At 38.1% G+C, this 12,793-nt stretch overlaps 1 protein-coding gene across 1 annotated transcript in view; it reads left to right on the forward strand.

Annotated features, from left to right (window-relative positions):
• LOC112155748 (lysine-specific demethylase RSBN1L) overlaps positions 1-12,793 on the forward strand; it is a gene marked incomplete in the record, with an annotated part of 26,013 nt that continues 13,220 nt past the window's right edge. Inside the window, 4 exon segments of the mRNA XM_024287617.2 lie at positions 1-719; positions 5,401-5,538; positions 10,328-10,857; positions 11,038-11,196. Of these exon segments, the coding sequence (XP_024143385.1) occupies positions 122-719; positions 5,401-5,538; positions 10,328-10,857; positions 11,038-11,196 (1,425 nt within the window).

Genomic DNA, 12,793 nt, shown 5'->3' on the forward strand with positions numbered 1-12,793 from the left:
AGCTGTCAGTCAATGGAGGTCCCGCCCACTCGGAGCCTGCTTGCACGTCGCGAGGAGAAAAAAAACCCACAGCAGCAGCAGTGGCCGTTGGGGAAGAGCGTAAACAGAGAGAAGCCTCAAGATGGCTGACACGCAGGGCTCTGTTCACCTCACTGGAGCCGTAGCCGTCGTACCTCACGCCGTAACCTCCGTCAAGAACATGCTCGGGAAGCCCGCCGAGGTGAAGGGAGCCCCGGACTACCGCTCCCAACCTCCCCGGGATTTCAACTCGCCGCCGCCCAAGAAGGTCCGAGTCGAGGAGAGGAACGTTAAACCGAAGAAACTCGGCGTGGAGTCTAGCGACGCTAGCGGGAAGGAGAAACTCCAGCCTTCCGCGAAGCAGCAGAGTTACGGCGGCGCGGGCGTGTGGAGCTTTAGCCCGGTGAAGACCGGCGGCGGAGGCAGCAGCAACAATCCCCCGACGCCTGCTGCGGGCGGCGGATCACACAAAGTCTTCAAACAGAGCGACTTCTTCCTCCACAAGGCGCCTTCTTCCTCGAAACCAAAGTGCAAAGATAAACAGAAGGACAAGGGAAAAGGAGGCGGGGAGGAGAAAAAGAAACACAAACTGTTGACCTCCATACAGGGGAGTAACGTAACCAACAACAACGATATCAGCAGGTTTAACAACATTTCACCAGTGAAGAGGGAAAATGGAGAGGTCACATTTACAGCCAAAGGTAGGCCTTCTTTGCCATTTGTTATTACAGTAGTTGACTTTACTCACTTTAAATAATTTATTCTAAAAATAGTTTATCATTTGGCTTAATTTTCTGGACATTTTCTGTCAGTTTTTACGCAAAATCTTCTCCATTAGGACTTCAAGCAGAACGAAGTTCGTTCTGGAACAGCTCACGCGCTCGCTGCGGGGGGGTGAGCGTGGCACCATGGCCGCCCGCGTTCCCCGCGCGCTCACCCGATGGTGAACTGGAGTTCACCGGTTGTATTGTAACCAGCTTGCTCCCGTGCTGCGGCGGAACCGTTACGTAACACACGGACGCGCTCATTCGCTTTTGTTGAATTGAAAACAACCCCGCCGGTCAAACGGAGATACTTTTAAACCCCCTCTGTCTGCGTGTTTGTTTGGTGTAATCCAGAAGTTTCTCGTCGGGATCTTAAGCGGTGTTATGCGGCTGTCATAACAATATGACAGCCGCCCGCCATTATGGGGCAAGTGTTTTGGTTGAGTACCACGCCCCCCTCTTCTCTAACCCCAGGCGGTTTGAGAATCACTTACAGAGGCGTTCGTGATCTAGGAACACAAACGTAACACATTTTTTAGGCTAATTCTATGTCCAATAATTTCAATTTTTTTAAATAAAAGTGAAGAAAATAAAAATATATTTTTCTTAATCACATTGATTTTAAGTGTTTCACCTTTTTTGTGTTTGGGCACAGGTGGGTGGGCACGTGTCAGTGTGCGTGAGAGCATGATGTCACCCTTTTTTTCCAGTTGGGTGGTTTAAGGGGTCATGACACTCACAACAGTCTCTGTAGTCGAGTAGAGCACCAGGGTGAGATGTGCTGTTGGCCGGTGGCCCTGAAACATGATCGGAAGCTGGCGTGTAAACAGACTCCTGGTTGTCACATTCATTTTTCTCTGGTTTTGGAACAGATATCTGTTATTATTTAATTCTAGAGTGCAGTCAAATATTACATTAAAGGCATACTCTAGCCTTGTGTGTGTGAAAATGGTTCATAAGAGATTCACTGATGCACAGCATTTCTTGCAAGCAGAAATTGTCCTTAAGCCCAGAACTAACAAAGCTTCATCTTTAGAAGTGTTCCCAGTGCTCTTTTAATTATGATTATACCGTTTTTAGTAAAAAAAAAAAAAAAAATAGGACATAGGTTGTGTCCAAATTCTCATCCTAACCCCTAACTACTATAGTGTGGGACTATTTTGTGCCTTGGATTTTAGAGGCAATTCAGACATGATGCTCTCTACTTTTTATTGTTTTTCTAAAGGCAGGATGTAACGTCACAGATTTCACAAAGTCAAAGTCGAATCATACATTTCACAAAAATGTGGATGGTTTATCCAAAATTTACATTTAAACACATTTTTTTGTTCAAAATTATTTTACCATTATTTTACCGCAATGCTTTGTGGCCCATTTTCTCTAATCTAGTGAGCATCGATGTACGCTAGTTGCACTCGATTTTGGAATTGGTAGATTTGGACAGCACTAGAAAATGGTGGCCGTGCTATATGGTGCACCATAAAGTGAGTAGGGTAGAATTCGGACATAGTTTCTGCAGAGCGCCAGTAGTTAGTCTCTGATTTATGGGCGGAGCTGTTGGTGCAGAGTAAGCTCCTACTTCCCGTCATCTATCTGTTTACATGCTTTTCCGCTAGTTCACAGCCCCTCACAACCCCAACATGGCATTACCGGTGCGACAAAGATGGCGAGCAGTTTTGGAGCCATACAGTGGTACAGTTTTGAGCCACATGCCAGCTCAGACGAGGAAAACAGAGATGTAATTGTCTGCAAGCGGAGCAGGGCTTGCCGATAGTAGCACCTACATCACAGCTACAGGCAGTTTCAAACTGCATTTTTTTGTCTGCTCCTGATTCACAACAATTTGAACAAAGACATTCTCCGAAATGCAATCATAAGCTAAATTTTCTTTATTTTTAACACTCAAAACACAATTTTCATTGATGTGTCACTAAAAACTCTTGTGAGACTGTATTGGGCTGACTGTCTCACAGGGAAGGACTTTTAACAACATTAGTTTCAGGATTCTTCCTGTTGGAGTGAAACTGGAAAGAAAATTCAAGCAGAAATTGGAGAAGTGACTGACAAAACTTGTTTAACAACTAGACCAAAGAAACTATTACTTACAGCAAACAAAAATAAAATGTACATAAACTATAAGAACACATATTAGATTTTAACATTTGCAACATCAATACTAACAAATTATAAAAGGTGGAAATGTTTTAGTTTGAGACGTAACAGAGCTTTCCTTCGTCCATCTAATTGTTTGTGGTCTTTCCATCTTATTTATGTGTCTGGGTTGTTACAGTGAAGTCAAATAAGCACTCAAAAGCCCTTGAATGTTTCTACAGACTCCTTTCGCCTGAGGAGGCATTGAATTGGTGCACCTGCTAGGATGGAAAGACCATCTGGGGTGGCAGGTTTCTGCTGATAGTCGTTTTTGCCTGTTGTCCCAGAGTGAGATGAACCAAACCTGCAAGAAAGAGGGAAGAAAAGAAACCCTCAGCCCAGCTCTGTTTGGGAATCTGAATTGCTAGCTTCATGCACGCTTTTGTTTTTTCTGTTAGCTCCAGTTTCAGCGTGTCTGCCCTGCCTTGCTCTTGGCAAACTGATTGTTTAAAGCCCCTTTCAGACGTGCACTGCTTTCATTTGATCAAAAGGCAGCCGAACAGGTCGCTGTCGTGTCTGAATGAGCACCCGGGAGCTTTTCTGTAACGTTTTACAATGGCAGCTGGCCGAGTTATTTTCATGTGCGACTCAAATAAAACAGAAAAATAACAGAAGCTTTAACCATGTCGCTTTTAATGCTTCCAATTCATCTGAAAGTCATCTCAAGTTTTTCTGAATAAACTTAAAGCGTCAGCAAGACTAAATGTTTATGCATTAATAATGTATGCTAGTGTTTTGTCCCAGTAACATGACCTTGAACCGGATGAGTGGCAACTCTGTAGTGCTGCTTTGAGAGAAAATGTACTATTTTTCTGTGCACAGAAAGGTTCATTTCATCATCAAGTAATCCCTTCAAAATCTAGAGCGGTTGTGATTTGAGCAGCTTCTTCATCTGCTTTTAAACCACGCTGTAGCACACAGACTTTGGCATCACTTCCGTCCAAGCCTGAATTCAATCTTAGCTTCTATTGTTTTAAGTGATCTCCACCCAGCAAAGCAACCAGGGAATTAAACTTTTGCTTTCAGTTCAGCTCTCTTTCATGTGACCTTAAAATTATCCGCTCGCTAGAGTCCATTCATACATTAAACTCTGTTCTTCTCAAGTGGTAACATAAGAGGAGTTAAGGTATAAAGTTTGCTGACAACAGCATAATCATTTTATACTTTTGCTTTGCCATTTGCCAAATTTTTTCCATTATGAAATTGTCTTTAAAGTAAACGCAGCTTCCATACGTTTTAAAATTCTGTTTCATAAACTGTTGGATGACAGAATGAAATATTAAGTTGAGCTTCCTGCCTCCAGCTTTTCTCCTGTTTTCTTCCAAAGAGTAGAAACCACCTGCTGTGTCCTGGTTCAAAACCAGCTACTGCTACAAAAATGTGTTAAAAAAAAAGAACAACATTTTCAAGGTTTAGAAAGAGAGATCTCGACAAATTTACTAGTTTTATTCTGCAGGTTTTTATGTATCTGAGGCTGTTGTGTCTGTGCAGTTTGGTAATTTGGAGAAAATGTTTATTATTATTTTTATTTCTGTGGTCTTTTACTTTTTAAATGAGATTTTTTTTTGTGAGTCTGCATGTTTTGTTGTTTCTCAGTATCAGTTTTGCATAAATCTTAAAGCAGTTCCACATTTATAAGAGTGACATCTGTATGCTGAAAAGCTGTAATTACAAAATAATTCACAAAGTTCTTTTTTTAACTTTAAATATTTTGGCAAATGAATACAAGACTTTGATATTCTCCTCCTGCTTCTCAGAGGCTTCAAAGTCTTTCCCCTCTTGAACCTACAGACGGGAAATCCAGCAGCCGGCTCTTTCCCACTCTCAGTCGACAGCAGAGAGGCGTCTGAAAATTAGACCTTTCTTTTGTTTGAGAGAGGCATCTATTGCAAATATTTTCTTTATTCAAAATAAAAGAAGTAAGGTGTCGAGAGGCAGTTATTCCAATTGACAAGAAACATGTATTTTAAGAAAAATTGTGTTTTCTCAGCTCAGCACGTCAGGCCTTTTACTTATCACTCCACAGTTATAGAGGTGGGTGATGTTTTAGTTTTTAAACTGATTCTGTCACTCACTGCAATTTGCAGCAGGTGATCCATTAGAGTGCACTCCAATTTCTCCATTCTTAACTCTCCTTCGACACTCGCGTGACTCCGTCAGATGGAGAAGTGCTGGAAAAGGAAAAGCTATGAGCAGGAAAGCAAAAGGGAGATTGAAACACTTCGTAGATTAAAGATAGTAGAATTAGAACACCTGAAAGGAAAGGGTTTCATGGAAACATTAGTGCAGTTTGATGAGATTTATTATATTACTGTGAGAGAAACTGAAGGGAATTTGAGCTGGGAAAAACACCTTTTTTGTGGTAATCTGGTTTAAAAAATGTGCCCAATTTGATGGTAAAGAAAAATGTGTAAAACCTTAAGTTTTGCTATCTGCAAGACCTGAAATCCTTCCTTCCTACTTTCAGAGCACTCCCCCAAGGACAAAACAAAGGAGGCGGAAAAGAAGAAAGCCAAGGAACAAGAGAGGGAAAAGGAGAAGAAAAAGCACAAACTGACAAACGAGATCAAGAGGGAGAACGGAGAAGTCAAACAGCCGATTAAAGGTTTGTGAAAGCCCTCGTGCATACCAAGTGACCTGTGGAGATGAAGCAACACGTCTGTGATTGGTTAAACAGATGTTTGCCTTAAAATCAATTTAAAGAGTTCAGCATGATTGTACAAGGTCTTAGAACATAAAATTATTTTTTTTGTTGTTGGGATCATTTAATTGAACTTGATTGTTTGTTTTTTTATTTCCTTAATTAAGAGAATTTCCAAACAAAAATTAAAATTCTAAGACAATAAAGACAAAAAAAAATCTTCTAACCAAGATTTTTAAGCAAATATGTTTGAGATTTGCAACTAATTTAAACTCATGTTTTGCAAAATCATTCCTTCTTCTATTTACTTGGTTGTTCGTGATTTTGGTAAAACATATTTCTGCACAGTTTGATAAACAAAGATGAATAAAAACCAATGATAAATCCTGTGGTTTATCAGTAGGGTTTTTTTTATTCTTTTCTAAATGCATCAGTAACTCTCATCGTTAACCCTTTGACAGTTGTGACTTATATGTAGAGCATGGACCGTAATCTTCACCTCCATCTGTGTGGGTAATCTGATCCCAGCTCAGCCGCCTGTAGGCTGGACTCTTTGTTGTTTTCTTTTCTTTTTTTTCTTTTTTTTTTAGTTTAAAGCTCCCTTTAGCACATGAATGCACCACTGAAGGATGTATGTCTGTGTGAATGCCAGTTTTATTTCCATTGATTTGCTTTGGTTTAGAGCTTCTGTCAGACTGGCAGGCATCCGTTCTGGAATGTCACGACCACACCGTGACATTTCAAGGACTTAGCGGTACTTTAGCCACATACCATGACCAGTGGGCTGCGGATGAAAATTACAGAGAGATAATCTGCGATATGTCACTATTCCTGCTCTCCGTAGAAAGGACATGAACCCGCGTAATGTTGATTCATCTTCTCATTATATGAGACGGCTGGTCTTATGAGAAACGTTAGGCTAGAGTGAGCGTGTGCTCAACCTGCAGTCATCCTGCGAGGTAGTCTGGTATTTAATCGTGTGTTTACGATAACAGACGCACTAAAATCCAGAGAGATTCTGTGTCATTAGAGAAAGAAATGAGGTGGGGACTCTCCCTGATTGAAGGGAGTTTTTTGAGTGAGTTGACTTTTTTATATATTTAATTTGCTACTATAATTGCAGATTTTGTAGAATAACATAGAGGGGAAACTAGAAAAAGAGTAATTGTAGTTGTGTTAGATTTGCAAGTGAAAATTACAACAGTAGAGATTAGTAAAGAAATCAATATGTAGCAGACAACCATTCTGACTTTAGGACTATTTTATTAGTACTGATCTTATTCTACAGCCTGGGGCTTTCCTGTCTTAGATCTTGACTGTTTAGACAAACGACTTAAGTCAATTAGTTATCCAAGTCACAAGTTTAGTCTTTAGTAATTCAACATTTGGTGCATTTTCACTCAGTCATATTTTTGGACCATAGCCTGACATTTTTTCTGATTTAATACATAATTTAATGCCCCAGAGTTTATTGCAAAGAGCTAAAATTCAACTTTAGCTCTGGCCTTTTTTCCCCCAATGAGGCCTAAAGTTCAGGTTGATGATAAAAACTGGCCTCCCTGTGTCGCCTCTCTCCAACAGTAAGACCGTAAATGATCAGGTCAGTTAAAGGAGATTTATCCTATAAAGTTCTGAAGTATTTACTTAAAATCTGATTTGATCAGATTGAATTTTCTTTCTAAAAGTACAAATCATTTTGCTGGATTGTATAAGCTTTCACATAGTGTTTCAAACCTAACAAAAGTGGATCTTGGATTTAAAAAAAATGGCTAGCGAGTACATTAAAAATGAGTAGTATAGTGGTTTTCTGTTATGTAAACACTTGGAAGAGTATTACAAACCCATGCCTTTGAACATTACGATTTTACCATGTTTTTGTAGCATTTTTCTTGTAGTGGAAGACACATATAAATAAAATTAAGATTAAAATATCATTTTTGAGTATTTTTACATCCAAATTTTTATATCAAATTGTGGTGAACCAGGAGCAGACAATAAAATGTCATTTGAAAAAGCTCACATACTACATAGACTACAATCTGCAGGCCACAAGCTCCATCCTGAGGCTTCCACTTGCGACATCTAGATTCATGTACATCTTAGTTTTCTTCTTCTAACTGGCTTAAAACTTTACAGCTGGGTAGCTCTGATATATCACTATTTTTGCTGCACCGTTAATATTAGTTTTGGGCTGCAAGGGGCTGTAGAGAGAATGTAAACAAAGAGATGATGGGAAACAAAGGCGGGCTCACTCCAAAGAACCTTCCTATTCATGGATACATGTCTTATTGTTTTGTGTTTGTATTTTTGGAAACAATTCTTTTTTTAGAAATGGATCCCAATATGTTAATATTTTGTGTGTTTAGTCCAGATTTGTGGTAACTTTTTGAGGCAATAACATCACAGACGGACTTTGTTGACTTCCTAAAGAAATGAAGCGATTAATTTCAAGCTGCCAGGATCTTGTTGAAGAGCCAGACTGCTTTCTGTGCAGGTCTCACACTTGATGGACCTCCAGGATGTTTTTTAAAGGAAGTAATTTACAGTCTGACTGTCTGAGAACTTTCTGTAGGTCGTAGTATCTTTGATGAATCGCAAGTGGCTACTGCAGAATCAAGTTTAGTCCAACGCTAATTAGATTGAAAGCGAGTCACGCGGGGGTGTTTTGGATTGGGGGAGAAAAATGCCTTTTGACAGCAATGTAATCTACTTCCTTCAGTGAAACCACACACACCCTGAAGGGTAGATTTTACCCGACGTTAGTGACGTGTGGGCAAGAAAAACTACTAATATATTAGATAAATGTAAATCATAGCAAACATGTTTGAGCTGAGTCAGACTTTGTCCAAAAATAAACAGTTTAGTGATGAATATTTCATTCAATCCCTTTGCTATCTTCAGTCAGGAGAATGGTTTGAAGCCTGTAGATAAGGTTATTTAAGAATAAATTATGAAAATACTGTGAAAGTTGGAATTGATTATCTAGTGTTTTAGTTTTAACATCCAACAAATAGCTCAGTATTGTGAGATATTTATTCTGGGATGTAATCCAACCGGTTGGAGACAATAGGATGCATTTCTAAAAGCTTAATAAATGCTGAAATGTTGAGTTTATTCTGCTTTTTTATCTGCTTAGAAAATTGTTGTAGTTTTTTTAAAGATTAGAGAAGACTGTTCTCATCTGTGATATTTGTTGATGCTGGTTATCATTTGCCAGTCAATTACAGAAAACATTTTTTTTCAAATTGAACAGATGCTTTTAATAATGGATTTCTGCTGAAATAACAGTTGGCTTCTAAACAATCCGGCTACCTTTGCCTAAGTTGAGCATTTTCTATAATTTACTTTATTGTTAAGGTGACCTCTGCTTAAGCATTTACCGAGTCTGTTCAAACTGATAGTTTAGCCAGTTGATGGTGATGCTCTGTTGGCTTTCATGTGTCTGACAAATACCCATAATTCCTGCTCTGCAGGGATAAGTGTGTGAGAAGGTTGATGGGGCCAAATTCAGTCTTTATTTGCCTCAGTATTATACATTATAATAACAGTATTTAAACATCTATTTGGAGAAAAACAACTTGTTTTTTTATTTTTTTTACTCCCCTTCTAAAGGAAAAAAATGTTTTTTCTGCTTTAAACAGCTTCTTGTGTCTTTATTTTTTATGAAAAAAGTAAGACTTACAGTTTCACTTCAGCTAAATGAACAACCTATTTTTACCAAAAAAAGACAATGATGTTATTTTTTTTAAGCTGATGTAAAGATCAGTTTAGCACAGATATATTTGTCTTTAAACTTGGATAAGGTATAAACACAAAATTTAAAGCTGGTGTAATTTGTTTTTTATGAAGTAAATGTGTGCTTTTAAAAAAGGCTGCATCATAGATAGTTAATGTCTTTTAATAATACAAAACAGTATCTATCTCAGTATCAGTTTCAGAAACAGCATATATTTTTTCTAAATTCTGAAGTGATTTATTACCCAGAATTCTATCAGCTAAATAAATTCTTCTTTTTTGGTATTTGTATTGTTTACTGACTGAAATATTCAAAAAAGATAATGAATTTTGCTCATTCTTGCCTAACAATTAGGAAAACAATGACATGTAAGATATCAGCAAAAAAGCAATTATAGTGAACGCTCAGTCCCCAAGTCTCAAAGGCAAATAATTAAAATTCTAGCAAAGAAATATAATTGATCTTGAGCCTTGTCTCAATAACTATAGAAACTCTAAACAATTGATCCGTAATGGTTTTGTTTGAACAAAATAGGCTTGATGGGTGGATGTTGAATTACATTTGATAACAAACATTTGTGTTTGGGAAGATCCGGAGGAGGAGGAGAGACTTGTGGCTTGAAGGGTTTTTAGATCAGTAGCTCAGGGATTGTATGCTTCCCCTCTGTCTGCTGCAGTCGTTCATTTGATCTGTATTCTCCCCGTTCTTCATTGTGTCCTCCTTTCTTCTGTGAAGTGAAGTGCTAGCTAAACTGAAAATATGCAAAGTAGTTGTCCTCACATAGATTACTGCAGGTTAAAAAACAAATGCCCACTGTATATATTTTTTAATAGTGTTAATTTATACATTTTTTTTCAAATAACTTTCTAAAAAAATTAGTTTCTGTAATTTAGGATAGAGAAGTGTTTAATAGTCCATTATATTTATAGCATAAAATATATAGTGTTTAGTTTTGATGTTTATGGAATTTGCTCTCCAGCACATTTAATGTTGTTTTTTTCTCTGTACATTTTCTAGAAGAAAAAGAAAAAGCGAAGATCAACTCTGAGGAGCTGCAAATCAAAAAAGTCAAAAAGAAAAAGAAAAAGAAACACAAAGAAGGAGAAAAGCATAAGCGAGTCAAGATGTGTCACCGCTCCTGCCAAACCATCTGTGCTGGCCTTCTTCTTCTTCCTGGTCCCTTGTTGACGACCAACTCTTCCTCCTCCGAACTGACAAACTCCTCTCTGTCTCCGTTTAAATCCCCTCTACCCGTTTACCCCGTACCCAACGAGAAGAACTCGCCATCGAAATCTCTCTTCAACTCCTCTCCACCCAACACCTCACCCGTGAAGGTTGCCTTTCCAACAAAACCACGCCCACAGAGCGCCTATCCTGGGATGGCAGGCTTGGAGTTTGCCTCTTTCATTCATATAGAGAACCAGCCTAACGGAGGGGCTCTAATAGCTCATGCCTACACCTCCCAGCTTTCCTCTCTGTCAGCTGACCAGAGGCGGAGATTTGCTCAAGAATTTGTCACTTTGGCATTCAGTGAGGACACTTCACAGGTACATCATGCATGGATTTGATAGTCTGTTTTTTTTGTGTGTAGCTACAGTAAATGCTTCTGCTTGGATCTAATTTTAATACTTTATTTTTTGCTGTTTTGATAATGAAAGTTTTGAGGGTATATCTGCAATGCTTTTATAGAGAAGTTGTTAAGTTTTCTTTTCTTTTTTTGCCTCCAGGCAGCTCATTATGTCATGGGAATAGTTCACGGAGAAGCGAAATACTTAACGGACTTCTTGGATTACTTTTCAACCAAGTTCCCATCAGTTCCTGTCAAAATGGAAATACTGGGAAAGAAAGACATAGAAACTACCACCATGTCAAACTTCTACTCTCAGGTCAGTCAAACACGCAAAATCAATAGCATGTACCGGTACGCAAATTAGCAATAACTACCGGTACTTAGTTAATTGCTATTAATTACTCACTTAATTACTAATTATCGCTTGATAGCAATTATTGCCGGATAGATTTTTAGTTGATGGTTGTTGGAAGGATTGAGTTTGTGTGTTTACTCAGTTCTTGATTTTGTAATATTAGGCTTATAAAGTTTGAAGATGTGGAGTTTTTAAACCTGGTGATCAAGGAATAAATACAATTTGATGAATGTGAATATTTATCATTGTTTGATACTTTGATACTTTTATCCTTTAATGTAGTTCCACAGTAGTAGTGTTTTCATTACACATATGCACAAAAATGTTATTAAAATTCTATAAATGTTGAAAAAACCCCATTTCGCAATTACACGGTCTCCATTAAAACTTAATGTGAATAAACACAAACCAACTCACGCGATAACTCATTTAAAAATACAAAAACGGATGTGAGCAATACTTTGATTTACAGCAGATACATTAAAATTTCTGCGGCAAACTACGTGGGATTTTACAGAGGAGCTGTGGATCCAACAGTTCCACATGACACGCTTAACTTTTGGTGATCTGTGAGATTCTGTGGGACCTCTAGTAAATGGTACATGGGGTATTTTATGATAAAAAAAATACATTCTGCGGTTCTTATCCCGATTGTTGGTAAAAGACACAGAAGACATTAGAAGAAAGAGCAACATATTTGTTACAGAAATAATCCATAATTTTCATAAACACTCATAAGTAAAAATACATATACCATTGCATAAGAAGTAGAAATCATTAGATCCAATTTACTCTTAACTTTTTATTTGTAAAAATACAAATCTAAACCAAATATGTTTTTTTTTGTATCTCAAAGGAGTTAATTGAAAATCAAGAAACTGAGAATGAATACAAAGATAAAGAGATGTCAGAAAAGAAAGCAACATGCTAAAGAAGATATGAGTAAAGCTGATGCATGTTGGGGTCAAAGCTGTGTTGAAAATCCTTTCTACTGACCCACAATGCTGCTGCTCAGTTTTAAATATTAATGTATATATTTTTTACATCTGATCTCCGATCTAACCCATAGTAGATGATCACAGTTAATCTTTTCCGTTCAGAGTTAGTCTGAAGTTCACTAATAAAGCATCATTCACAGCCCAAAACTAGCGCGATTTTCCTTAATGCGGCTTGGTGTCAAGATAATAATAAACCCTTTGAGGTAAATCAGCATTTATTCGCTATTCACTTGTCCGTGTCACCAATGTTTGGGGCACTAAATCCTTTTCTAATCTCAGTAAGACTTTAAACTAATCAAAGATCTGAAGTTTCATTGTTTCATCTGTTCCCTCCTTGTAATTCGGTGGCTTGTGTGGTCCGTCGTAAGAGTAATGTTCCTTGCAGGGATAACGTCATCGTCCACTAGCCTTGTTCATTTTTTCTTCACTCGTAGCTCCCAGCAGTGACCTTGAGACAGAGATATACAGTCCACACATAGACAAAGATGTGAGCACGCATACTGATAATGTATAAACAGGGACAGGTATGCACATAGATTAATGAACTATTATCTAATTTT

This window comes from Oryzias melastigma, linkage group LG23 (assembly GCF_002922805.2).
Source record: "Oryzias melastigma strain HK-1 linkage group LG23, ASM292280v2, whole genome shotgun sequence".
Lineage (NCBI taxonomy): Eukaryota > Metazoa > Chordata > Actinopteri > Beloniformes > Adrianichthyidae > Oryzias > Oryzias melastigma.